This window comes from Polypterus senegalus, chromosome 16, assembly GCF_016835505.1.
Source record: "Polypterus senegalus isolate Bchr_013 chromosome 16, ASM1683550v1, whole genome shotgun sequence".
Taxonomy (NCBI): domain Eukaryota; kingdom Metazoa; phylum Chordata; class Cladistia; order Polypteriformes; family Polypteridae; genus Polypterus; species Polypterus senegalus.
The window spans coordinates 51,640,377-51,666,475 of NC_053169.1; the positions used below are offsets into that span (position 1 = coordinate 51,640,377).

General features: G+C 42.2%; 1 protein-coding gene across 2 annotated transcripts in view; it reads left to right on the plus strand.

Moving 5' to 3' along the window:
• Positions 1-1,499: 1,499 nt before the first annotated feature.
• Positions 1,500-26,099, plus strand: part of LOC120516523 (interferon-induced, double-stranded RNA-activated protein kinase-like) — a 60,713-nt gene continuing 36,113 nt past the window's right edge. Inside the window, exons 1-8 of one of the 2 annotated variants that reach the window (XR_005630856.1) lie at positions 1,500-1,631; positions 5,612-5,712; positions 7,586-7,695; positions 9,472-9,598; positions 13,567-13,673; positions 18,266-18,392; positions 23,149-23,207; positions 25,905-25,976. Coding sequence is in view for 1 of the 2 variants with exons in the window: in XM_039738255.1 (XP_039594189.1) it covers positions 5,623-5,712; positions 7,586-7,695; positions 9,472-9,598; positions 13,567-13,673; positions 18,266-18,392; positions 23,149-23,207; positions 25,905-25,976 (692 nt within the window). In the remaining variant the exon portion in view is untranslated. The remainder of the gene's footprint in view (positions 1,632-5,611; positions 5,713-7,585; positions 7,696-9,471; positions 9,599-13,566; positions 13,674-18,265; positions 18,393-23,148; positions 23,208-25,904; positions 25,977-26,099) is intronic. The other variant, XM_039738255.1, reaches the window with a different exon arrangement.

Consider the following 26,099-nt stretch of genomic DNA (forward strand, 5'->3'; position numbering starts at 1 on the left):
GAGCGCTCTCTGACATTCTCTGCTCCTGACGGCGCTCCTTTATGACGACGCTCCTTTGAAGATAAGATATGTTTGCTTTCTTTTAATTGTGAGAAAGAACTGTCATCTCTGTCTTGTCATGGAGCACAGTTTAAACGTTTGACTAAAGGGTGTTATTTCATGTCTAGAGGGCTCTAATAATGTTAACAGGGTGGGAGAGTTTATAAGGGCTTAAAATATATAAAAATAACCACACAAACATATGGTTTCTACTTCGCGGATTTTCACCTATCGCGTTGGGGGTCTGGAACGCAACCCCCGCGATCGAGGAGGGATTACTGTATACACATACATATACATATACCATTTTAACTTGGTCGTCCCTATCACAGTGTGACACAATACAGTCCTATTCCCGTTTCTTGACCCACTTCTGCTGAATGATTCATTGGCTGAAAGTCCTCGGTGTTGTTGTGTCACAGAGAGGATGTGCAGCGTTGTACATAATGACACTCAGTTGTGTTTTACCTCTCTTCTTTGCTATGACCTCCAGGGCGTCCAGAATGTGTTCTGTAACTGAGCCTGCCCTTTTAATTACCTTGTTGATAAGAAACACCATCTCCTAACGAGGAACAGTCTGCTCCTTCCTTTCTTACACACTTCCTCTGTGTTAGCGGACCAGTCCAACTTGTCATTAGTGTGGACCTCCCTCTACATCAACTCCCTGAATCGTGACTGGGCAGAAAGGCTCTTTGGTGTGGCGAACGTCAATAACCTTTTTGCTGATGTTAAGATGCAGACAATTGTTTTTGCACCAAAACCAATTCTCCACCCGACAAAGGGCACACGATCGTTTGAAATGAATGTTATCGCAGTCATTTAAACTACTGTAACAGCCCACGGGTGTGAGAGACGGAGGTGTGGAAGTGGTCTGTTAACGCAGATTACTGTTGAGTGGCTCTAAAAAAGGACCGCCGTTGACTTAAGTATTTAGAGTTCTTGGTTCTCAGAGCCAGTCTTCCCAATTTTGGATGAAGATAGATGTTACAAGTAACGGCATGGAGATGCTTAACTGCTTTTTCAATGTATATTTTATCATTTTATAATTATTCGAGCATCTTGGCTGTCTTAGTGAATAAAAACGAGCTTTCGATTAGCAACGCGACTCCTGTATTCGGCTTTTTAAAAACTTGATTGCTACAAATTATTTCCAAGTAAGTTTTAACATATCGGAGAGCCAAAGTCGTGTCTCATGTGCAGTGGCTTAGCGAGGAGCGGCTACAATCACGGGCTCCGATTGCGTGACACACTGCAGGGCTTAATGCGCACTTTCTGTTTTTTAAAGCGACACTATAAAATACTCTACCTAATTTGAAGAGCACGGAAGAACACGAAGACTGAGTCGTTATGTCAATAAACGGAATCGTTCGCCTGATCAAGTTTCATAAACCCACCCCGCTGTGATGTCTTTTTAGGAAGGCCCTTCAATCAGATTTTGGTATCCAATCGGTCGTTGGGTACTTCTTTCTTGTCGTGACGTAACGGCGGAGAAACTGAATATGAAGTTTAGAAGAAGTCTGACAAGTGACAGCGCAGAGTGACACTCGGGTGTGTGCGCCGACTGGCAGATTTCACAGTGGACACAGTCAAAAGTGAGTACTGTGTGTGACTGAAATAGTGTAATATCATACGGTGTTATTATTGGTAATAAAGGGCGGCGACGGGGCAGCTTTGATGAGCGTACAGCACGGCGGAAACGACTTCCTTGTGGTCCGATAAGCATTGAGTTTGAGGTTTGGTAGAGGTCTCACCTCAGGATGGAATAGCGCAAACGACATGTGAAGTTATCAGATCTCTTATTAAAATATCCATATTTGTATGTATGGCGGTCATCAAATTGATTTTAGGTGCACGATTTGTGTTTTGATTATGATTAGCTGGAGAACAGTCTGGGCATGTTCCAAATATGACCTCTGACAGACATGCGCCTTGTGCCCATCTTGTGCCCATCCGGTTTCCTCGGACCCTGTCCAGACGTGAATTACACTGCACGATTGCGAGTGCAACTGAAACAGAAAAAGTGGTCTGGCTGGTAAAGAGCATGCGCTGATAGCGCGTTGCCACACCCACCACACGACAAGCCACCCGGATTGGGACCCGACGGCAGCGGGCTGCTAAGCGCGGTGTAAATTTAATTATTATGTATCAATATTTATAGATAAAGTGCTCTTATTGCTTTCAAATGTATTTTACTTTTTAGTATTTGATCACTTTATACCAGGGGATGTGGCATAGTGATTAAAGCTTTGGACTTTTCAAACCCTGAGGTTTTGAGTTCCAATCCTGCGACTGATAGCAGCCGCCTGTAATCCAGTAGGAAAAAAAGAAAATAAATGTAACCAGTTGTATTTCAAATGTACAGTAAGTTGTCTAGGTTAAAGGCATCAGCCAAATAATAAGTAAATGTAAAACAGATACTGTGCATAGGTCGCCGTTCAGTTGTAATTCTAATTTGCAAAGTGAGTTGTGACGGGTTTGTCACAGGAAGACACCATATAATTAAAGCTTGTTTATCCATCCATGTATTATTCCATTAGGGGGTCAGCGATGGAGTAAATCAAGCACAAGACCAAATTTATTATCCTGTGAATGCAGGCGGCAGTTCTCCAATAGACCAGTGAAAGTAACAAAGTACTAACAACAAACGAGGTGTACAACACCAAAAATGAAATAAAACTATCAAAGAAAAACACCTCAGGGACGCTAATGCAGTTAGTTGCCTGGTAGTGCAGGGTGAAAGGCATGAACCAGGAGGACAAAAAAAAAAAAATAAAATAAAGAAAAAGAAAAAAGACATTCAGCAGGTTTTGACTGTGAGGAGACTAAAAGTAATGAATACCATAATTAGAGTCTTTCATTCTATAACTCGGTCAGTTCTTTAGAGAGTTGTGGACACATTAACGGCAAAAATTCTTACCTGCTAAAAGCCTGCGATTAAGCCGCAGTACATAATCATCTTAACAAGTTGTTCACATTATCGTAGCATATATGGAATGAAAATTATTAACGTCTTAACAAAACTGCGCACATTAAAAAAAGACTGATATGAAATGTAAATTATTAATATCTTCCCAATCTCAGGAAATGTTTTGCAAATGTTACTAAAGACCTAGCCTCATAATGGTGTCTCTTAAGAATCGTTTTTCAGCAGCCCAGGGTTGCACGCTCTTGGCAGTGATACGAGCAGTGATGACGAAGCGAATCTGTGAAAATAGGCAGTGGAATGGAAACAGACAGTGAAATCGAAAGTGAGTCCGAGGAATTCGAAAACAACGTCTGTGTCAATCTCACATGTACAGTGTGCTGTTCAAAAGCAGATCAATCTGCAAGGGATCACGTTACGATTGTCCTGACTCTGACTATGGATTGTGTCACACAAACGACACATTTTGACAGTATTAGTATTCTTTTTCTTCTTATTATGATTTGTATCATTATTATACTTTCTATACTTCTGATTTTGTACTTTAAGCGTTTTACATGTTTTACAGTAGGAAGATCCATCCATCCATTTTCCAACCTGCTGAATCCGAACACAGGGTCACGGGGTCTGCTGGAGCCAATCCCAGCCAACACAGGGCACAAGGCAGGAACCAATCCTGGGCAGGGTGCCAACCCACCGCAGGACACACACAAACACACCCACACACCAAGCACACACTAGGGCCAATTTAGAATCACCAATCCACCTAACCGGCATGTCTTTGGACTGTGGGAGGAAACCGAGTGCCCGGAGGAAACCCACGCAGACACGGGGAGAACATGCAAACTACACGCAGGGAGGACCGAAGCGAACCCGGGACTTACAGTAAGAAAATGAGATTTAATAAATATGTAATTTTTTCAAGCCAAAAAATGTAATGCTTTTTGCAAGTTTTTTCACAAAATAATGTAATGCTAAGGAGGCACTAAAACCTCGGGCGTTTCCTGGCTATGGAGCAAATATTTTGATGTTCTTGTTCCAGGAGGCACTTAGTTATCACCTGGTGCTCCATCATGTTGGAAAAGGCATTGTTCATCACCAAATTGTTCTTGGATGGTTGGGAGAAGTTGCTCTCGGAGGATGTTTTGGTACCATTCTGTTCTTAGGCAAAATTATGAGTGAGCCCACTCCCTTGGCTGAAAAGCAACCCCACACATGAATGTTCTCAGGATGCTTTACTGTTGGCATGACACAGGACTGATGGTTGCGCTCACCTTTTCTTCTCCAGATGCCCCAAATAATCAGAAAGGGGATTCATCAGAGAAAATGACTTTCCCCCAGCAGTCCAATCCCTGTTTCTTGTGCAGAATATCAGTCTGTCCCTGATGTTTTTCTTGGCTTCTTTGCTGCCCTTCTTGATACCCACCAGGCCATCCTCCAAACGTCTTCACCTCACTGTATGTGCAGATGCACTCACACCTGCCTGCTGCCATTCCTGAGCAGGCTCTGCACTGGTGGTGCCCTGATCCTGAGCCATGAATCAACTTTAGGAGATGGTCCTGGTGCTTGCTCGACTTTCTTGGGTGCCCTGAAGCCTTCTCGATCAGCATGACAGAGTGATCTCCAGCCTTGTCCTCATCGACACTCTTAACTGTGTTATCGACAGGATCACTGAAATGAGGTCAGCCGGTCCTTTTGTGGCAGGGCTGAAATGCAGTGGAAATGGGCTTTTTAGGATTAAGTTCATTTTCATGGCAAAGAAGGACTTGGGAATTAATTGCAATTCATCTGATCACTCTTCATAACATTCTGGAGTGCATGCAAATTGCCATCATAAAAATTTGTAGAGGTCAAGTGCCGCTAAGATTCACACCGTCAAGGTGACGGTGATTTATTTATTTTAGTGGTGGATTACCAGGGACAACCCCAGCCTTGGAACGACACACACACACGCACACTACAGAGACCAAATAAAGCACGCTGGGAACATTAACCGATAAAGAATATAATTAAATTAAATGAACTAAATGAAAACACTAATGCCACCCCTGACTCCTTTGGCGATATTACATTTAACAAAGAAACACAATTAAACACGCAGCAAAGTCCATGTAAACCAAACCAGATGAAATGAGAGGTGGTGAAGTGAAGTCCAGAAATCTGTATGTTGAAAGGGTGAAAGAAAACTCAGTCCTACCGGTAGTTACTGAAAGGATGAAGTCAGAGGGATGGTTCAGGAGCGCTCCTTTTCTTGCGGGAAAGCCAATGAAACCAAACACAATCCTCAGTATACAGGTAGACAGATGATCCAGACCTCAACAAACGAATACAGTCCAGGACACAATGATTAATTAAGGTTCAAATAACAGCAGGAAGCACGACAGATAAACGTAACACACAACGAACCAAAACAAAACAAACTTTTTCCTTTCTTTGACACCTGCCCTCCTTTTAAACCCCTCTGGCCACCTTTAACCCCAACAGCCCATGCAAGGACTGCTGGGAGATGCACTTCTAACTACTAGTAGCATTGCTACAAACTGAGGCAGCAAACCTTGTGAAAATTAATATTTGTGTCATTCTCAAATCTTTTGGCCGTGACCGTGTTAACCTGTTCTGTTTGTGGGTGGGGGTCATGTTTACCTGCAGGAGGATCCTGTATGGAGTCAATTCGTAGAACTAATGAAGGCACCAAGCAAAATGCAAACCTGGAGACACCACCTGGAGAGCTGTGGTCAGCCAGTGATGAGGTAAGACACTCTCCTCCATCGATGCCACAACTTTTGAGCTCTGAGTACACATAAAAGCAGCATTTGAAAAAAATGTCAGTAGATAGATATAGATAGATAGATAGATAGATAGATAGATAGATAGATAGATAGATAGATAGATAGATAGATAGATAGATAGATAGATAGATACTTTATTAATCTCAAGGGGAAATTCACATAATCCAGCAGCAGTATACTGATACAAAGAAACAATATTAAATTAAATAGTAATAAAAATGAAAAAAAAATTAAAATAAAAATTAAAATAAAATTGTAAAAACAGTAATGACTTCTTTATAAATACCTTACAGCCGTTTCCTCCTTGGGGTTTTTAACTCTTTGTTGTCTTTCACATATGGCCAGTAGGCAGCAAGAGGAGGTCTGCAAAAAAATTCAAGTAGTAGCATGGTGACGCTGCATGGACATATTTCCATAGTCTGCTATTGCTACTCCACAAGACTGTCCAGATTCTCAACCCAGGGCTGAAGAGTCAAAATGAGGACTACAATTCAAACGTTTTGTGTATTGTTACTTGGGTGGACCCACCAATGAAGGACATCCACAGTAGATCAGGCCTAGTTCTTTATGGGTGAACAACATATTGTAGAACCTGTTTGGGCTCCATTACGCTTTTATTGAGATAGCTGCTCAACACTATTGAGTATCCACTGGTTTTAAGTAACTAGAGTGTTGCTTTTCCCATGTGCCTTTTTCATTTGTAGGCTCCAAGCAAGCGCCATCTCATTTAGACCATTTGTCACCAGCCCTCTTCCTTGACTGGGGCAATAGCTGATGTAATTCAGCAGGCAATCATCTGCCTGTGGTAAAGTGAGGTCTGTGGCTGATTTCCGTCTTTTAAATAAATAATTGCTGCAGTCATGTCTTTGTGTTGGGGGCATGGTAGTGTGGTGAGAGTGGTTTCTATGCACAATGGGGGAGCGGATGGTCCTGCCGTTAGTGCACAGGTGTGGGATTGCTCGTGACCCTAATTGGAGGAGGTTAAAGGGAAAGAGAGAACAGAAGGCAGGACGAAGCGGAAGGAGCAGGAGGTGAGCGAGCTGAAGAGAGCAGGCTCAGGAGAGAGAAGGCAGGCAGCTGGGAAGACAGCCCCAGGAGAGGAGTGCATGGTCGATATTCTCAGGGGTTGAACATGTCTGGAAGACCGGGAAGGCAGCAGGGGTCGAGGGGGCATGAACCCCAGTGGGAGCACCATGGTCATTGGGGACCCAAGCCTAGGTCCAGAGAGGGAGCCTTACTGTAGCAGTGGGACGGCAGGGACCCAGATCTGGTTGAAGGTCAGCTGCACCTTTTGTTAGGGTGACTCCACTGCTGCAAGGCCTGTATGAGATAAGCAGAGGAGCCACCAGTTAAAGAGCACTACACCGGGCTTCCCTGCCAGCTGAGTTTTAACCTCGTTTTTAATTTTAAATTTTATTTTTGTTTTAATTACATTATTTATTACCGAACGTTTTTGAAGCACTGCAGTTTTTGGACACTTGTTTTGTTTATTTCTTTCTTTTTAATAAAAACACTCAGCACATTACATCTTCTCCTTGCTTGGTGTGTTTGTCCTCATTAGCTCAGCTCATGACTATCGACAGTGGTGGGTTCAAGAGGCTCCTGGTGACACCCGGTACTGTGGAACCGACCCGCACTGTCACATCCCCACACTGTCCCTTGTGGTATAAGACTTTTGAGGGCTTTGTAAAGGAAATACCTGCACCTATGAGTTCTCTTTTATTCTGCTGTCAGGCACCAAGTGCATTATGAAATGATCCAAAGCACACAGGGGGCACTGGCCATGCCTATTAAACTGGTCTTCATGGTTGTTTTTCCTTTGGATTCTTTTTAGCTCACATCAAAAAACAAGATGCAAGTAATGTGTCTTCCAGGTGTGGACTACGTGTCTTGGATTTATCAGTATGGGAAACAAAATTCCATAGACATCAAGTTTTTGGAACAGTAAGTTGTGATTCATTGTTAAATCTTGAAAGATGCAAGTCTGAAATGTCATATCTTTGAGTTGATATAGAAATTGGCATTTACTACATGTGAAATCCAGGGTGCGCACAGCCTCCCTAACCCAACACAGACAGACAGTGAAGTGAGTTTAGCACACAACATCCAGTTTATTTACAGTTCTTCACAGTGCACAAATCACCACAACCCAACACAGTCCCTTTTTTCTGCTAGTCCTTCCATCTCCACTTCTCCTCAGGTTTTGTCCTCTTCCTCCTGACTCTGGCCATTGACTTCTGGCGACCAGCCCCTTTAGGCTATATAGGGCACCCGGAAGGACTCCAGGCGACCAATGAGCTTCTTCCAGTTGCATTTACTTAGGTGGTGGTAGCCACGGGCCCCAGCAGGGTTGAGCTCTGTAATAAGTGTATAAGTTTAACGTGTCACTGTGCTCTTTGCAAATGTATATTTTAGAAATCTGCCTTTTTTTACTCACATGCACAGTGGACACAGATTTAGCACAGGAGTTCACCATATAAGAATTGCGAGGCAAGCATTTTAAGACAAGACAAGTTAGGGACAACTGGGAAATGGGCAGTCACACTGAGGGTCATTGAATACTGTTTCTGTGGGTCAAAGTCAGCATGAAACTGTACCCTCTTTGCCTTGTTTGGAATGGCATGATTCACCTAAGTGGGGGCCTGCACGTGAAGAAAGAGTATAAAACCTTGGAACATCGCCCGGCACACCTTTGAAGCTGACGGACGGATGGAAGATAACGTTATCCGATCCTGAAAATCCTTCCACTGCATGGTGAAAATGGCAGACTCTACACATTGGGCCCCCACTCCTGAAGGTCTTGTCATGGCTTCCTTTGTCTGTTATGCAGCATCAGCCGTCATTAAAGAAAGCTAAGTTATTTCTCCTGTGTGATTTCTTACCACCATATCACTATGGGAGGGGTATCACCTTTTTATATCATATCTATATATATTTGGGTTATGTAACACGCCACAATTACAAAAGAACTCATTCCGAGGGAGCCTAAGCCCCCTGCTGGATACAAGCTCCCAAGCTCATGACCCATAGCCAAGGGGGCTGCCCTCAATCGGTCCAGGGGAGAAAATGTCCTGGAAATATTTTCTCACCCGGTCCTTCCATAATTAGGGCGTACCTGGTCGTCCACCAGATACCTTAGCATATTGCACTGCTAACTTTCCAGATCAAGCAAGCTGACAGCCATGACACACCGAGGCTTCAAAACAGGAAAAAGAATAATTTTTAATGATTTTTTTCATCTACAGTATAAATAACCCAGCCATTTATAGCTACCATTCTCAAATCTACTTAGTCCGGTTTGGGATCATAGTACAATATGTGTGGAGTATTCATGCAGTGACAGGCTTCATTTTCATTCATCAAACTTGTTTACATTTCAATTGCTGAGAATTTCAGTACTGGTGTGACTGAAACGTATGCAGATACCCTTAAATGAAAGTCTGCAATGTGCACTTTAATCACGGTGTCTGAATTGTTTGATTTGTAATTTTAAATTGTGGCGCGCAGGGGTAAATCAATGAAAAATTATGGACAGCACTATACAAATGAAGGGTTTGTCCTGCTGGATTAGAATTGACGTGCCATGGCAGCTCTATGCAGTATGCATACAAACTGTCAAAACCCCGTGTGTCAAATTCAGATAATAGTAGTTGATGCTTGAGCACAGAAGCACATGGGGAACATCAATTATTAATTTGATTTTTTTAACTCTTGTATTAGGTTTTCCTGCCACGTAAGAACTGATGAGCAAGAGTTTGCTAATGTGGTAGGTAAAAGAAAAAAAGAAGCAAAACATGAGGCGGCCAAACTTGCATATGAAGAACTTACACAAGACAGCAGTACACAGGTAATGTAAAAAAAATAAACCACAATCACAATTATAGGCTATAATAAGTATATTTTTAATATGTCACTGTGCTCTGTACAAATATTTTGCAAAATCTACTTTTCTTTCTACTCATATGCACAGCTAACACAAAGCCAGATTCAGTATAGGGGCTCATCATTTAGAACTGTTAGGCAGGCATTAGAAGACAAGACAGGGACAACTGCGAATTAGGCATTGTACAGTATACTATTTCTGTGTGTCAAAGTCAGCATGAAACTGTACCCTCTTTGCCTTGTTTGGAATGGCATGATTCACCTAAGTGGGGGCCTGCACGTGAAGAAAGAGTATAAAGCCTGGGAACATTGCCCAGGACACCTTTGAAGCCAACGGACGGATGAGAGATAACGTCATCTAATTCTGAAAATCCTTCCAACATAGCAATGAAAATTGCAGACTCTACACATCGAACCCCCACTCCCGAAATGGGTTCTTGTCATGGCTTACTTCATCTGTTACGCTGCGTAAGCTGTCATTAAAGATAGCTAAGTTATTTGTCCTGTGATTTCTTACCACCTTATCACTTAAGGAGGGGTATTGCCCTCTTATATTATGTGTATAGGGGAGCTAGTGCATAGTACATAGGCAAATATAATTTTGGAGCATATTTTGTGAAGAAGTGGGTTTAATGTAAATTTCGAGACACAAAGCCTTGTTTCTTTTTTTAATTCATATCAGTATGTCTCTATTTTGTAGTAGCATTTCCTGGTCAGGCTTGATTTCGCCTGCCCCAGAAAGTGTTGACGTTGTTGTGATTGCTGCAAAGGGGGGGGCCAGAACCATGAAACCCTTCTCTGAAACACATCTACCAATACATGTTAAAGATATTCATTTATCTATAACTAAATAACAAGACACTTTGATAGTCATCTCAGTTATCTTTTATCTGCTGAGGGATAAAGTATGACATCACTGCGGCCATATTTGTAGTGTCAAATCCCGAGATGTAATTAACGTGATGACTGTGGTCATGTGATGTATTTAAATGCGTCGCATAAACAAACAAAATGGGAATAAAGGTTTTCTAATTTGCTTTGAAATGATCAAATGATCTCATACAAAGACCAGAGTACAAAAACATAAAATAACCCAAAATAAACATATGAAACATGCTTACATTGTAAGGTTTCTAAACTCTTTTCGGGCTCCCCTCAATGGGACGACATGCTGAAGAGCGTCCCAAAGTGCAATCGTCGCAACTATGAAAGATAGCCTGTCAGTTGCCGGGGCAACTGTGGGCTCCTATCGCTGTGGCAGCTCGCCGAGAAAACAAGACTGAAATGACTGCGGTCATGCTATGACCACCTGCCGTTGATGGGTGATGCAAGGAACATTATAAATGCAGGGAACAGGATTACTTGGCCATTAATCTGGCCACAACCCTGCCTGACTACTGTGTCTGTGTATAGGAGAATGATAGATCCCACTACAATAAATAACCGTGCAGTTCCTGTTTCAAGCAGAATAAAGTTGGTGTTGCTAAAGTACTGAGACTCAGCCTCGTGTTTTGGGGTGCAAGACAGTGACTCACGCGTCACAACAAGCAGGAATGATGGAATGTGGCTGTTACCCCTGACAGAGTTTTAGGAGTTCTCTCAAGAAAGATTCTGATCAAAATGAAACATTCAGCTCTGAATAGCTTTTTAAACCTTATTCACCTAACTCATTTAAAATGCTGTCAGATTGATATTTGAAGACACCCTAAGTACCCTAAGTGTCTACTGGACCAGGGCTTCCCAAACCAGTTTAAGCTAAGGTTCCAAAAATGTTTTACCAACTAGTCCGTGTACCCTAATGCTTCAATGCAGAGCATAATCTTGGTTACTGCTAACAGTTGTCACACTGCAGCAGGTTTGGTAAATAGTAGACCAGCTATTCAGAGCAACCATTTAACTACAGCAGACCGTAGGTTGGATAAGACCTTTTGTAGTGTAGTAGTATGTAGCTCTTTCAAACAGACAGGACGATTTTGAAAAATGGGTGGAGATAAAGTGAAAAATGAAACAATTCAAAAAGATCCTAAATGAAAAACAAATTTTTGCAAAGTTATTAAGAAGAAGAGGCTAAGTCTTTTTGGGCACAAATACAGAATGGGAGAGTAGAAGCTAATCAGAACAAGGTAAAAGAGAAAAAGAAATTGGAAAAAAAGAGTAGGAAGACCAGCAAGAAGATGGGTTGATGACATCAATGAATGGCTGGAATGAGGAGAATGGACAGCCATAAAGATGACCAAGGAAAGAACAGAATTCTGGAAATCATCTGTAAAAGAAGGAAATGGACCATTGGCCTTCACGGTGCCTAGATGGACTACAGAGGATCTCTAGTTCTGGAACCCTTTCAAAAATTGTATCATCATTTTTTGGTCTTAAATTGTTAAGTATTGAGCTTTTATTAGACATAACTAAAGGTGATAGTTCTTAACTCAACAACAATTCCAACCATATTGAATATGGCAATGTATACACTGTAGATTGTTTTATTTGTGTGTGGGTTTGTAACTTTTCTTATATATGGCATATGCTTTATTTAATGGATTATTTTTTCATGTAAGAACAGTAGTGTGATTTGATATAGAATAAAAAGTGGAAAGCCTAAAATGCTCCAAACTTTAAATTTACAAAAATGATATTGTTACGCACAAATTCAGATTGAAAGAAGTAGAAAAATAGCTCACAAGTTACATAAAAATTAAGGGCAACAAAAAAAGAATACAACTCATTCTGAAACCTGAGCCTGCTTCATGATGGCCCAGTTCTGATTTGAGGACCAGCCTGTTCATGTATGTACAGTATATATGGGTATTAGTAGCTTAAGCAGTACTGTAATTGTGCAGAGTACCATAAATGTGCCAAAAAAGCATAAAACTGCCTGCATCACTTTAGTTTAGGTACTGAAAAAATGTGTCTATTACTTATTTACTGTTATATAACAAAACCTTAACAAAGGCATCTTTTGTTCAACATAACACTTCTATAACATCAGCAGATGGGCATTCATTGATGTGCTGTGTAGCATACTGACATGCTGGTAAAATGACTTGTCAATATGAAGGATTCACAGGTCTTACATTAAATATGAAATAACGAGAGAAACCACTCCAAAGTGACATTCTATTAGCGGGTCACATTACAGAGATGAATAAACATTTTACGGATGCTTTGTAAGTGTTATGATGACCCAAAGAAGTATTTGTTAAGGTCCTGTTACAAAGTAAAGGAGTAAGAGGTGTAATTTTTCAGTACCTAAACTAAAGTGTTCCCAAAAAACTGTGGTGCCTACTATACCCAGACATAAGACTACTGATCTTGTCCCTCCCATGTTATCATCTGATATTTACTTTATTTTTTGTGGGAATTATGGAGTCCTTTATGATATGTATGCATCCATTTTGGAGTTTTTCTGCCTCAGGAATTCATTTTTAACATTTTTATGTTCCTGAAAAGTTTTTATTGTTATATTGCAATTTTGTGATGGTTACCATGAAGACATACCCAGAAGGAATCAGGATTCCTTAAGTATCCAAAATTAGATAAACTTTGCGTAGGTTAGCAATTCACTAGTGCGTAATTAATTTCTATTGGTTTTACGAAAAATATTTCTGGCTTAATGACTTTGACTCTATATTAATGTGCTGGATTTAATGAAAGATATCGTTGACTTTCTGCTTAGCAGAATCATCTTGACTTTTGACCACATCTATCTCCCGGTCCTCTCATTACAATTTCTTCTGTCTCAGAGGTGACTCAGAAACACCTCCTGCTTTAAATCTACTGTGCATTTGCAGGGATTTAAAACTTCTACCCATATGAGGACTTCCTGTAAGAAGAACAGATTGTGAATAACAATAATGTTTCCAGTAAATGAATTAGCTCTTAGTAGTATATTTCATGATGTTTGCTCACTGTGTCATTCTGGATCCTTTCCTGTAGTCTGCGAGTAGAACAAAGTGGAGTATGCCATCAGTGAGTGAAGACTATATATCTTGGCTTCATCAGTATGGGAAAAAGAACCGCACCTCTGTCAGATTTGTGGAAAGGTATGTGGCTACTCACTGTTACCTTGAACAAGTCTAATTTTTATATACCAGTATTAGGTGGCACCTCAGCATAGTGGTGAGCCATTCAGAGTCCAAGGTTCAGTTCCTGGCCTAATCATTGTCTGGGTGCAATTTACAAGATCTCACTTGTTCATGTATGTTTGCTTACACCTAAACAGGCCTGGTGTGAGCAAGTGTGGGTCAGAGTGTGCTTTAAGAGGGACTGGTGTGCTGACCAGTTTTGGTCCATACCTTTCATCCAGTGATGTTGGAACTGGCTTCAGCTCTCTGTAACCCTTAACTGGAAAAAATAGGATTAGAAAATGAATGCATGAATAAATAAATGTGAATGATTTCAGTTCTGGTGATACATGTAAAAAGTGTGGACAAGACATATGTGTCTTTGTACAGGTTAGGACTCTTGCACCTCTAAACATAGCTGCAGGATGTTTGGATTTTTTATTTCTGGTGTTGTGTTTTGCAATTAATAGCTCAGTTATGTTGCTATCCCAAGCATAACAATACTCCTTTATATTAGAACAAAGAATTGGTCACCAGAAGTGTCTTGATTCAAACCTGAGAGTCTGTTTACTACCAGAGTGTCCAGAAAGCAAGGAGGATCTACATTGGAGACAGGATTTTGTTTAATGAAACAGAGGGCCGTTCTACATAAATAGGTGCCATAAACCTTTCCTATAGAATTATACTTTCAGATTCAAAATGCAGTTTTTCAGTCTCATACTGCTTAGAAAGAGCATTAGCTTTGGCATGCTTCTACTTCAGCTCAGCGCAAAACAATGCAAGTAAACTGACTTATAAATAAAACCCAATGAGCTTGTTGGCACTTCAGATGTTTAGCAGAATTCAAATAATTTGTGCTTTTCGGATCTGTGAATATGATGAATGGATGTTCAGCTCCTTTCAGCCAGTGACACTGCTCTCCCAAGGCTAACTTTTTGGTAAAAAAAATCTTAATTTTAGTTTGCCAAAGTGAGTGTTTTATTTTTTTGAAAAAAAAAATGTACATGGGTTTAATATGTTGGTACTTAAGAAGAGATGAAAAAGAATGGTGTCTACATCAACAATGGAGGCATCAACCTCAACTGTGAACTTATATCTGGTGTGGACCACCAGGGCGCGTATGGCTGCCCTAACTTGACACAGATGGGCAGACACACAAATGTAGCACACAACACACCTTTATTTAACATAGGAGTGACAGTTTTTTCTCGCTCACTAGAGCACAGCACAGTACAATGCACCACAGTACAATTTACAGTCCTTTTCTTCTCTCTCTTTCCACCTCCACTCCTCTTCCAGCAAGCTTCATCTACTTCCTCCCGACTCTGGCCCCTGAACGGAGTGAGGCAGTCCCTTTTATGTTGGTCCTGGGGGTGGTCCAGGTGGCTCAGTAGCGTTACCTAGAATCACTCCCAGGTGTGACGGAAGTTAAAGGTAAAGCTCTGCAACTCCCCCTGGTGGCCACCATGGAACCCAACAGGGCTGCACCAAACTCCAACTCCCAGTGTGCCCTGCGGGAATCCAGGAGGGCTGCCCTCTAGCATCTCAGGGGAGATAGTGTCTTGCAGATGCTCTCTCCACCGGCCCTTCCATCCAGCTGGTGTCCCGGCCAGGTAATGGCCATGGCCGCCCACCGCATTGGATATCTCAGAAAAGGGTCTTTTGTAAATTAGTATTTCAAAAGCTTATTAAGAATCAGTAGTCAATTTAACCATACAGGCAGTCTTTGCAGAAAAAGCAGTAATTGGTGCACCAACAAAACTTAAGTTTTTAGTGAACCCATCGTTACACTAATTTAGCTGATTTAGGGGCTTGTCACTGCTTTATTTTCACCTCATTCACACTCATTCCAGAAGACTGGAGACTGTTATAACCACAAATAGGGCAGCAACTCCATATTAAGGCCCATGGTTTTAGAATGGCATGTCCAAGGTCTTATAGGTGTAATAGCCGTGTGTCCACAAACTTTTGACCATGTAGTGTACCATTATGGATGTGCTGCAGATCATCTCCATGACACGCTAACACTGAGGACTTTTAGCCAACAAAATATTCAGCAGTGGTTTGTTAGGAAATGCTACTGGGACACCTTCATACCAACGGAAATATGGCTATATAACACATCATTGTGAATGCCAAGTCAGAAGTTTAACTTCCTTTTTAGTCATTCTGGTGTGTGATCATGCAAAAATGTATGTGTGAATCTATCTATCTATCTATCTATCTATCTATCTATCTATCTATCTATCTATCTATCTATCTATCTATCTATCTATCTATCTATCTATCTATCTATCTATCTATCTATCTATCTATCTATCTATCTATCTATCATTAATTTTCTTACAACAACATTCTAAAACACACCAGTTAGAGCTGTCTGAGTGCCATAGCCTATAAGGCAGGAACCAGACACAGGCAGTGTGCTAGTTTATCTGTGCCTGTTCAAACACAGACCCTCACTCATGTGAGATTATTAATCTCATATACATAACATTAGATTATGGGAGGAAAACAGAAGTAAACGTGGCCTTGAAAAAAGTCACTGCACACACACAAGGTCAGGATTCAAACCCAGGATGACAAATCTGTGAAGCATCAACTAACACTAATGAAACACCATGCTGGCCAATATTCATGAAAGTCCTAATATAAAATAAAAAGAAGATTAAAATATTTTGAAATATATTTCTGGTGATTATCATGACAATAAAACATTCTTTTAAAAATTCTACAACCCCAAATCAGAAAAAGTTGGGACAGTGTAGAAAATGTGAATAAAAAAAGAAAAAAGCAAGTTATAAATTCTCCTCAAATTTTATTTCATTGCAGACAGTATGAACACAAAATAATTCATGGTTTTTTTGTCAACATCATTTGATTTGTAAATAAATATCCATTCTTGCCATTCAGGCTTGCAACACATTTCAAAAAAAGTTGGGACAGTACAGCATTTACCACTTTGTACGGTTCCCCCGTCTTTTAAGAACACTTAAAAGACATTTAGGCATTGAAGAAATCAAGTGACTAAGTGTTGCAGGTGTTAGTTTGTCCCATTCTTCCTGCAAACAATGTTTTAGGTGCGCAACAGTACGGGGTCTTCGTTGACACATTTTTCGTTTCAAAATGCGCCAAACATTCTCTATAGGAGACAAATCAAGGCTGCAGGCAGGCCAGTCAAGCACCCGCACCCTCGTCTTACGCAACCATGCTTTTGTTATGCGCGCAGTATGTGGTATGGAATTGTCTTGCTGAAATAAGCATGGGTGTCCCTGGAAAAGACGTCTTGAAGGCAGCATTTGTTCCTCCAAAACTTAGATATACTTCTCAGCATTGATGGTGCCATCGCAGAAGTGCAAGTTACCTTTGCCGAAGGCACTGACACAACCCCATACCATGACAGAACCTGGCTTTTGGACTTGTATCTGGTAACAGTCTGGACGGTCTTTTTCCTCTTTGATCCGCAGCACACGTCGTCCATTTCTTCCAAAAAAGATGTGAAAAACCGATTCGTCTGACCACAATACACGTTTCCACTGCACAATAGACCATCCCAGATGCCTCCGAGCCCAGAGAAGTCGACGGTGCTTCTGGACACTATTTATGTAGGGCTTCCTTTTGGCTCAGTACAGTTTTAGCTAGCATTTCCTAATGTAACTACGTACTGTAGTGCTTGAGAGTGACTTCCTGAAGTAGTCCTGAGCCCACGCAGTTATATCATTTATTGATGAATGACGGTTTTTAATGCAGTGCCGTCTGAGGGCTCGGAGATCACGGCCATTCAGTTTAGGCTTACGCCCTTGGCCTTTGCGCACGGTAATTTCTCCAGATTCCCTGATTCTTTTCATTATGTTATGCACTGTAGAGGGAGAAATGCCCAAATCTCTTCCTATCTGTCTTTGCGAAATGTTTTTCTTCATCATTTCAAAGATTTTTGCCCGCACTTGGTGGCAAACTGGCGATCCTCTGCCCATCTTTGCTCCTAAAGGAGTAGGCCTTTCCTCGATGCTGCTTTTGTACCGAATCATGATTGCAATCACCTGTTAACATCACCAGTTTCAAATCACATCATTATTTAGTTATTATACCTCATTACTACCCCTGAATTGCCCCCATCCCAACTTTTTTTGGAATGTGTTGCAAGCCTGAATGACAAGAATGGATATTTATTTACAAATCAAATGATGTTGACCAAAAAAACATGAATTATCTTGTGTTCATACTGTCTGCAATGAAATAAAAGTTAAGGGAAATTTGTAAATTACTGCTTTATTTTTTTATTCACATTTTCCACACTGTCCCAACTTTTTCTGATTTGGGGTTGTAATTATAATGAAGCTGAGAAACTAAACACAAAATTGGATCTGTCTTATGTGAATAAGGAGCTTAGAGGCAAAAGCCATACAGGATTACTTTTATGCTTGATCTTTCTATAAAGGTCTTCATTTATTACAACATGTTTGATTGTCAGAATAGCTTGGAAAAATAAATAAAGAGATAAGTGAAAATGAAAAAAGATAAGTGTCTGTATGTTTGTCTTTGTTCATTTGCTTTTATACATTTTTTGTCAGGTTTGCTGGACAGTTCATAATTGGTAACCAGGAATTTGGTAATAGTGTAGCTGAAAGAAAAAAGGAAGCAAAACATGAAGCAGCAAAGATGGCATACGAGGAACTCACTAAAGACAGCCATGCACAGGTAATGAGAGACATCTTGACAGTTCAAAATTCATAAATTTCTGTAAGTCTGGATTTTTAAAGAAACAAAACAGTGAAAACAGTGGCATTTTGTTTAATTTAGTTGTCATTAGGCATGAATAAATGTGTAAATACCTATTTCTACAAAAATACTGTAGTTACCCACCTAAATACAGCATTTCATCTGTAAAGGGACTAATATTTGAAAATTAATTCAAGTACACATTTCTGTGAAAAAGGTTAAAAAAGGCAGCCTATAATAACATGGCTATGTCAGTTTTTTCTTTCTAAAATCCAAAGGCATCCTTTCCACCAAGTTTGCAAAAATGGTTAAACAGGTCCTTCAGTCCATCTCAGCTGTCACACTGTTAAGTTAGTAACTCAGTTTTATGCTGATGGCCTTTTTTATTAGTGATTTAAAAAAAAACAACTAATTTTGCTCCACACAAGGACTTGGCAGTTAATATATTTTTTTTCTTTGGTGTGAATAGTATACTGTGGAGAACTTTTAATAGACACACCCCAATGAAAGTTACAATCTATGTTCAAGTTTCAAGCTAGAATTTTTGGCTACAATGAAGCATGATGGTGTTATGTTTCACATAGTCCGGCCCTCTCTATGTCTTTTTACATTCTTATTACTACTACAGCTCTCATGGGACAGAACAGACACCTTGACATCATTTTACATGGATGGTTTCCAAAAACCTCTGTGTGCGTCCAGGTGTCCGTGTGAGTGTCTTCTGGTGAAGAGTGCATGCACGGGTCCACACGGCACGTGTTCAGTCTCTTCTTGTGCATTCCCTATGCAGAGAGAGAGAGAGACAGACACACACACACAGGCTCGCGAGAGACAGACACACACACAGACGCGCGCGAGACAGACAGATGCACACACACAGGCGCGCGCGAGACACACACACACACAGGCGCGCGAGACACACACAGACGCGCATGAGTCACACACACACAGAGGCGCGTGCGAGACAGACACACACACACACACACAGGCGAGACAGATGCACACACACACACAGGCGAGACAGGCACACACACAGACACACACGCAGGCCCGCGACAGAGACACACACACACACACACAGGCGCATGTGTACATTGTTGCAATGTTACTTTTCTTGGTTGTTTATTAAATTACGGATTTTTCAAATGTTCATTTTGTGCTTAAAACTCATTAAAAAAAGTGTTTTTCTGAGCTGGTCGTAGGGCTATAACGCGAACTCTTGCAGTGTTAGTTTTCTCTGTTGTTCAAGGTTTTCTTAGTGTTATTCAATGTTTTTACATTTAGTTTACTATTATGCTGTGCATTCAATGGTATAATTAACTATATTTGTGCTTAAAAACTTAAAAAAAAAATATATATTGTAAACAAGCGCTTTATAGCGCCCGACCCGGCATAGAATAGGCAGAGGCACGTGTTCACACTCACAAATATTTATTTTTCTTCAGCTGTGTGACACGTCTTCCCCGTGCCACACAGCCCAAACACAGTCCAAAGCACAACCACAAAGAAGCCAAACACAAACCCACACTTTCCTGCTCCACCACTCCTCCCAGGCAACCTCGTCCTCTTCCTCCCGATTCTGGCCTCGATTGCTGGGAGGCAGGCCCTTTTATGCCCCACCCGGAAGTGATCCAGGTGCCTGACCAGCTGGTCTTAATTGCACCTCCGGGTGGGGCTGATAAACCGTCCGGTGTGGTGGCTGGAACTCTGCAGCACCCCCTAGCGGCCACCCCATCTCCCAACCGGGCTGCTGTGGTGGACTCCATGTCCCATGGAGCCACGGGGGAGATTGAGGAGGAATCCAGTGCCAGGGAGACTGCCCCCAAGCGCCCCGGGGGAGGTATTGCAAAGTCCATGATGGCTCCCCCGGGACGTATGCATCAGAGGCGTCCCGGCCGGGCATGGGACCCGGCTGTCCGTCACATGGCCCCTCCCTCAGATGAGGCTTTTGGGGCTCATCGGCCTGCCCCGCGAGGGCCGGTCTTCTCCAGGATGGGGAGTCGGCATTCCTGGTTCCGCGGCTGCGCCCTGTAAAGACAGAATAAACAGGTCTGGGGCGTTGCCCCAATGTCCCTCGGGACAAGCCCGCCAGACATGGCCACCGCGGCCACAGTCATAACCCCGCCGACTCCCTCCAGTACGGCCCCTCTGCATGCGGAAGCAGGCAGGGAACATCTGCCCGCCGCCTCCGAGGAGGGCTTGTGACGGTTCCGCCCTCTGCAGTGCAGCCCTCCTTCGGCTCCAAGCCGTCAGGCATACACTGCTCTATGTACGGGGTTTCCGGTTTCCTCTTCCGGTTCCCCCTTTTCCTTTGGGTCGCACTGGCGGTCTGAGTCCCCCTATGAGAAAGGAGGGACCCGCGCCGCCTCGTCCCTTTGGACTGCCGCAAGACTGGCGCTAGCGGTCGGGGCGGGTTGTTTGGCAGCCGGTTTCCACCTGCTGCCTCCCCGCACGCCGTCCGCCTTGCTGTCAGTCATCACAGCAGCCTCGTGTGGTGGGCGGGTCCGCCTGACAGGCAGTACTAAGCAACACTGCTGCCGTCGCGTCCCGCCCCCTTTTCTCTGCGGTGCCGGCTTCACTTACCTGCACCGCTCTGTCCTGCCGGTGGGAGGCTGGCCACCCGCCGTCACGGCCATTCAGCCAGGGCCCGCACGGGATACCGAGCTTCTTCTCCAGCCCCTCCTTCGCCTCCGACAGGACCTGAAAAACTTGTAAAAGGGACTGTAGGGCGAGGACAACGGACTTCACCTCCCCTACAGCCCAAGAAACATTAATAGTGGCGGCGGCGGTGGATTTGGGCTCTCCGTGTCGCCCTCCGCCGACCGCGTGCCAAGAAGACCCTGTGGATCCCCCACAGGGCCCTTCGGGTAGTCTGGAGGAGAGGGAAGGGCGTCCGTCATCCCCGCCTGCCGATCCTCCTCGGCGGGTGATTGACACACGTCCCCCCCCCGTTTACCTGTTTCGCGGAGCCGCTCCTGCCCCACTTGCAGGGCGCCGCGCTGGGAAGCTTCGTCCGGGCTCTCCTCCGCCAGCCGCTGGCTCAAGCCGAGGAAGACACAGCTCCGCCTCGCTCACCCCGAGCTGGCACCGTCGTCACGCCATGGACACTCGTCCCCTGCCCGCACGGGTGCCGCCCCTCGGCGTCCAGGAGGTAGGATGACCCGCAGGCGGAAAAACATACCCGCAACTCGTCACCTACCTCCGGTTGCAACCCGTGCGGCGGACTAGCGTGGCGGCGTCTGCCAGTTGGCCTCTGTGTCCGCCCGGCTTTTTTCTTCCCCATGACAAAAGGCGCCTGCAGCAGCTCCTCGGCGGCTTCGGTTGGGTAGTCCCGCTGGCTCGCGTGCCTGCTTGCGGCCCCTGCCGCGTGTGCGCGCTGTACCGCGTGTGCTGGCTTGCGGCTCCTGCGTGTGCGCGCTTCAGTGCGCTGTGCTGTGCAGTCCTGCCCGACTGCTTGCCTGTAGCTGCGTCGGGAGCGCGCTCTCCGACGCCGCTGAGCCGAGAACCGTGCCCCGCGCTGTTGCGCTTCGCTATGCCGGGTCAGCAAGAGTAAAAAACGCAGGTTCCGACCCAAATGGACGGGCCGGGATCCGCACGACTACGCCAGTGTAAACAAGCGCTTTATAGCGCCCGACCCGGCATAGAATAGGCAGAGGCACGTGTTCACACTCACAAATATTTATTTTTCTTCAGCTGTGTGACACGTCTTCCCCGTGCCACACAGCCCAAACACAGTCCAAAGCACAACCACAAAGAAGCCAAACACAAACCCACACTTTCCTGCTCCACCACTCCTCCCAGGCAACCTCGTCCTCTTCCTCCCGATTCTGGCCTCGATTGCTGGGAGGCAGGCCCTTTTATGCCCCACCCGGAAGTGATCCAGGTGCCTGACCAGCTGGTCTTAATTGCACCTCCGGGTGGGGCTGATAAACCGTCCAGTGTGGTGGCTGGAACTCTGCAGCACCCCCTAGCGGCCACCCCATCTCCCAACCGGGCTGCTGTGGTGGACTCCATGTCCCATGGAGCCACGGGGGAGATTGAGGAGGAATCCAGTGCCAGGAGACTGCCCCAAGCGCCCGGGAGGTATTGCAAAGTCCATGATGGCTCCCCCGGGGCGTATGCATCAGAGGCGTCCCGGCCGGGCATGGGACCCGGCTGTCCGTCACAATATATATATATATTTACATGCAGTTCATACGGTCTGGAACGGATTAATTGTATTTACATACAGTCCAATGGGGGAAATTACTTCGGTTCACGACCAAATCGGGTTACAACCAGAGTTTTGGAAAGAATTATGGTCGTGAACCGAGGTTCCACTGTATTACTGTCAGACAAAATTACATGCATTTTACAGAAATACAAACCAGTATTACTGAGAGAGAAAATTAAAGGCACATAATACTGTGACTCATCTTACAGCCACATACAAGGTCCCTTGCCATTTAATATAGACTGTTTCTACTAATGTTTATGCAATACTGTTCTAGTGCCTTAGTTATTGAATACATTCCTAGGTCTATAATGGATTGATGATCTGTGGCAACAGAGTTGTGATCTCAGAGATGTATCTAATATTCCACATTAGACATGCTCTGTGTTACATTGTGAGTAGGTTTTGCATTCCAAAGTGCATTGTCTAACCTACAACATGAATCACAGCAGGGTAGTCATAAGTGGCCAAAAGACACATGAGAAATGAATTTAAAAGATGCCTTCCTTTATTTTTTCCTAGATTACAAAAAAATCTAAAATACAGAAGCATCTACATGGAACCAGCACCGTAACACCAAGGTAAATTTAGATTTTTTTGTTAGTTAAGAATAATAAAAAAATGGGAGTGTGCTCCCCTCGACTTTCTCGTATACTGAGATAGAGAAAAAGGTCATCAGAATTGCGCAATATTTCTCAAATATCATATGTCTTTGTTTCACATCATAACTAATTGACACAGTCATTTATCTCTATTTGTAACCAAACTTTATATTAAAATTATATTTTCGCACTTAGGGAGGTCGAAAATGGAGGTACGAATTTTTTCATGATTACATATGTATTACCTAAAGTAAAAACAGTTACAGAGACCTGAAAACGTAGAAAAAGTGTTAGTATTATATAATATTTGTGACAATAAATTGCTATAGGTAAAACTGCATTTAGCTACATTAATTATGACAATAATGGCAGAAATAAAAAAAATTATAAAATTAGATGCATTACCAGGAACATGACAGGAACATAGCAGCTTATTGTTCCCATTACATCTTTATATTTATGTGGCATGTTCAATGTTTACACATTATTGTTAAACTGATGATGTATAAATTAAAATAAAATGAATAAATAGTTATTGAAAGAATATGTGTTATATTGAGTACAGTTTTTAATATCGTGTACACATTTATATTTCATGATAAAAAAAATTTGGATAGTTGTTTAAATAAAATTCTACTTCCAGTTGAGTAATTTTTCTCAAATGTCATATCTGCTTGCTTTTAATCATTATAAATATCTATATAAAATTTGAATCATCTATCTGTGATTATAACCACAGTTTACTTGAAAATTCGCGAAAGTATTCAGTTAAAGTATCACGTCTGGTCGCCGGAAGTGACCCCAAAGTTGATAGGATTCCTTATATTTCATATAAAGCAGGTGTACAAAGTCTCATTGACCGAGGTGAAAGCGTTTTCAAGTTATCGTGTTTAAACAGAGACAGATATCATTTCAAAAATGGTATTTTCAGACCCAGGAAGGTCTAAAATATCAAGATTCATCAAACTTTTGAGGCTGATTTTTTTCACGATTCTTACTGTATACTTTCTCTATAATATGTACAGTATGATATGAAAGTAAAAAACAAAAAACATGTACAGTAATAATTGATTTAATTACATACAAAAATTCTTAACCTATACATCCCATTTCTAAACTAAATACTTTCTGCTTTATAAGTTTAGAGCCCATGTTTGGTAGTGGAGAGGCACAGAAGCTTCTGGGATTTATTTCATATTTAAGAAGCCAGTTTTTACTGCTAAATCAGTAATATTTACGTGCTTCATTTTAGTTAACTCAGTTTGTTACGATTCTTAGCTCTTAATTGCTTCTTTTTGTCTTAAAGGAATATTCTACCCAAAATATTTTTAGTATGTTGCTTAACCCATGTAGTTTGTGGAAATTGGCAAGAACATTCTTTAATGTCATGTTTGCATGCAGAATGGAGAAAATAAGGTTTCTGACAATAAAGGACCAACATCGAAAAACAGCAAACAACACCAATCCATCCATGAAAAAAATCTCACATTGCTCATATCGCCTAATCCATGTGTCATGTCATCATTTTGTTACCTCACATTGTCCCAAACATATATTTTAATAAAAATTTGCTAAATAAATCTCTTCTGGGAAATGTACTTGTGAAGAAATTACTAATGTAGGCCACTGTCTTTAAACAGTAGGAATGCAATTAGCTGGCAACAACTTTATTTAGGTTTATAGGGTCATTACTGTCACATGTACAGAATACAGTGAAATTCATACTTACCTGTACATAAGCTAACGCTCATACAACATGTTACCACTCTCTGGTGCCATGGTTAGTTCAGCAGATACCAGTGTAATGTGCCTGTACAGTATATACTTTTCAGACTGAAACATGTTTTTAAAACAAGTAAGAGATATAGTATTGATTAATTGTGCACAATAAGAATACATGTACTATTTTATGAATATATATAAACCCCTGTGCTATTACTATCAGTAAAGCGGCTGCTGCCACAAGCAACAATGCAAAATGTCAGTGTCCACCAAAACAAAATGGCACCATGAACACCTCATCAAACATAATGATCATGCAGATTAAATAAACTTGTCAGGGTACCACATCAATTAAACTCAGAAATGAAAATATTTATTGTTCAAATTATAAACATTTAAAGGTTTGCATCATGTACAGAGTACAGTGAAGTTTTTGTTTGCATGTGTTAACCAACATGCAACACATCACAACTCTAATGACTATAACAATAGACAGATGAAAGTCAAACTTGTGACCACGGGATCTGTGGTGGACATTAGTGCCAGAAAACATGACACAGCCTTACTGTGTGATTTGGTTACTTCAGTTTATGAAACTTTGGATTCAGTGTCCTTCTAGGAGTGCACATCTGGAGAGTCTACTGTAAATGTGGCACCCCAGTCCATGAGCTGTTCACTGTGCTCCTGAAAGATGATGCACTGGTCAAAACACCAGAGCCCACCCTCTCAGCTTTGATGGATCAAAATGACAGTCCAAATTTCTAGGCCTTAGGCCACTATGCAATTCAACATTCATTCTTTTAAATGTATATTTGTAGTTGTGTTACTTTTTGTCTTGTATGTTTGTTTCATTTTGTGATAGCTAGTGTGCTACATTTTGTTGCCCATTGAGTGAATATTGAATAATTACACAGCAATAACAATCTGTCTTTCTTATTTACCATGTTTTTGTAGCTCTTCTGTGGTAGGAGATGTTGAAATGAACTCATTCACAATGCCAAGAAGACTGAATGCCAGGCAATCAAGGTAAGTTCTCTTTTTTAAGTGGTTTGATTTTACAATCATGTATAGTGCAGGGAATAATGTGAAGTCTGATGCTCTTTGAAGACTTTATGATCCAGACGAAACTATCATAGAATCAGAAAACAT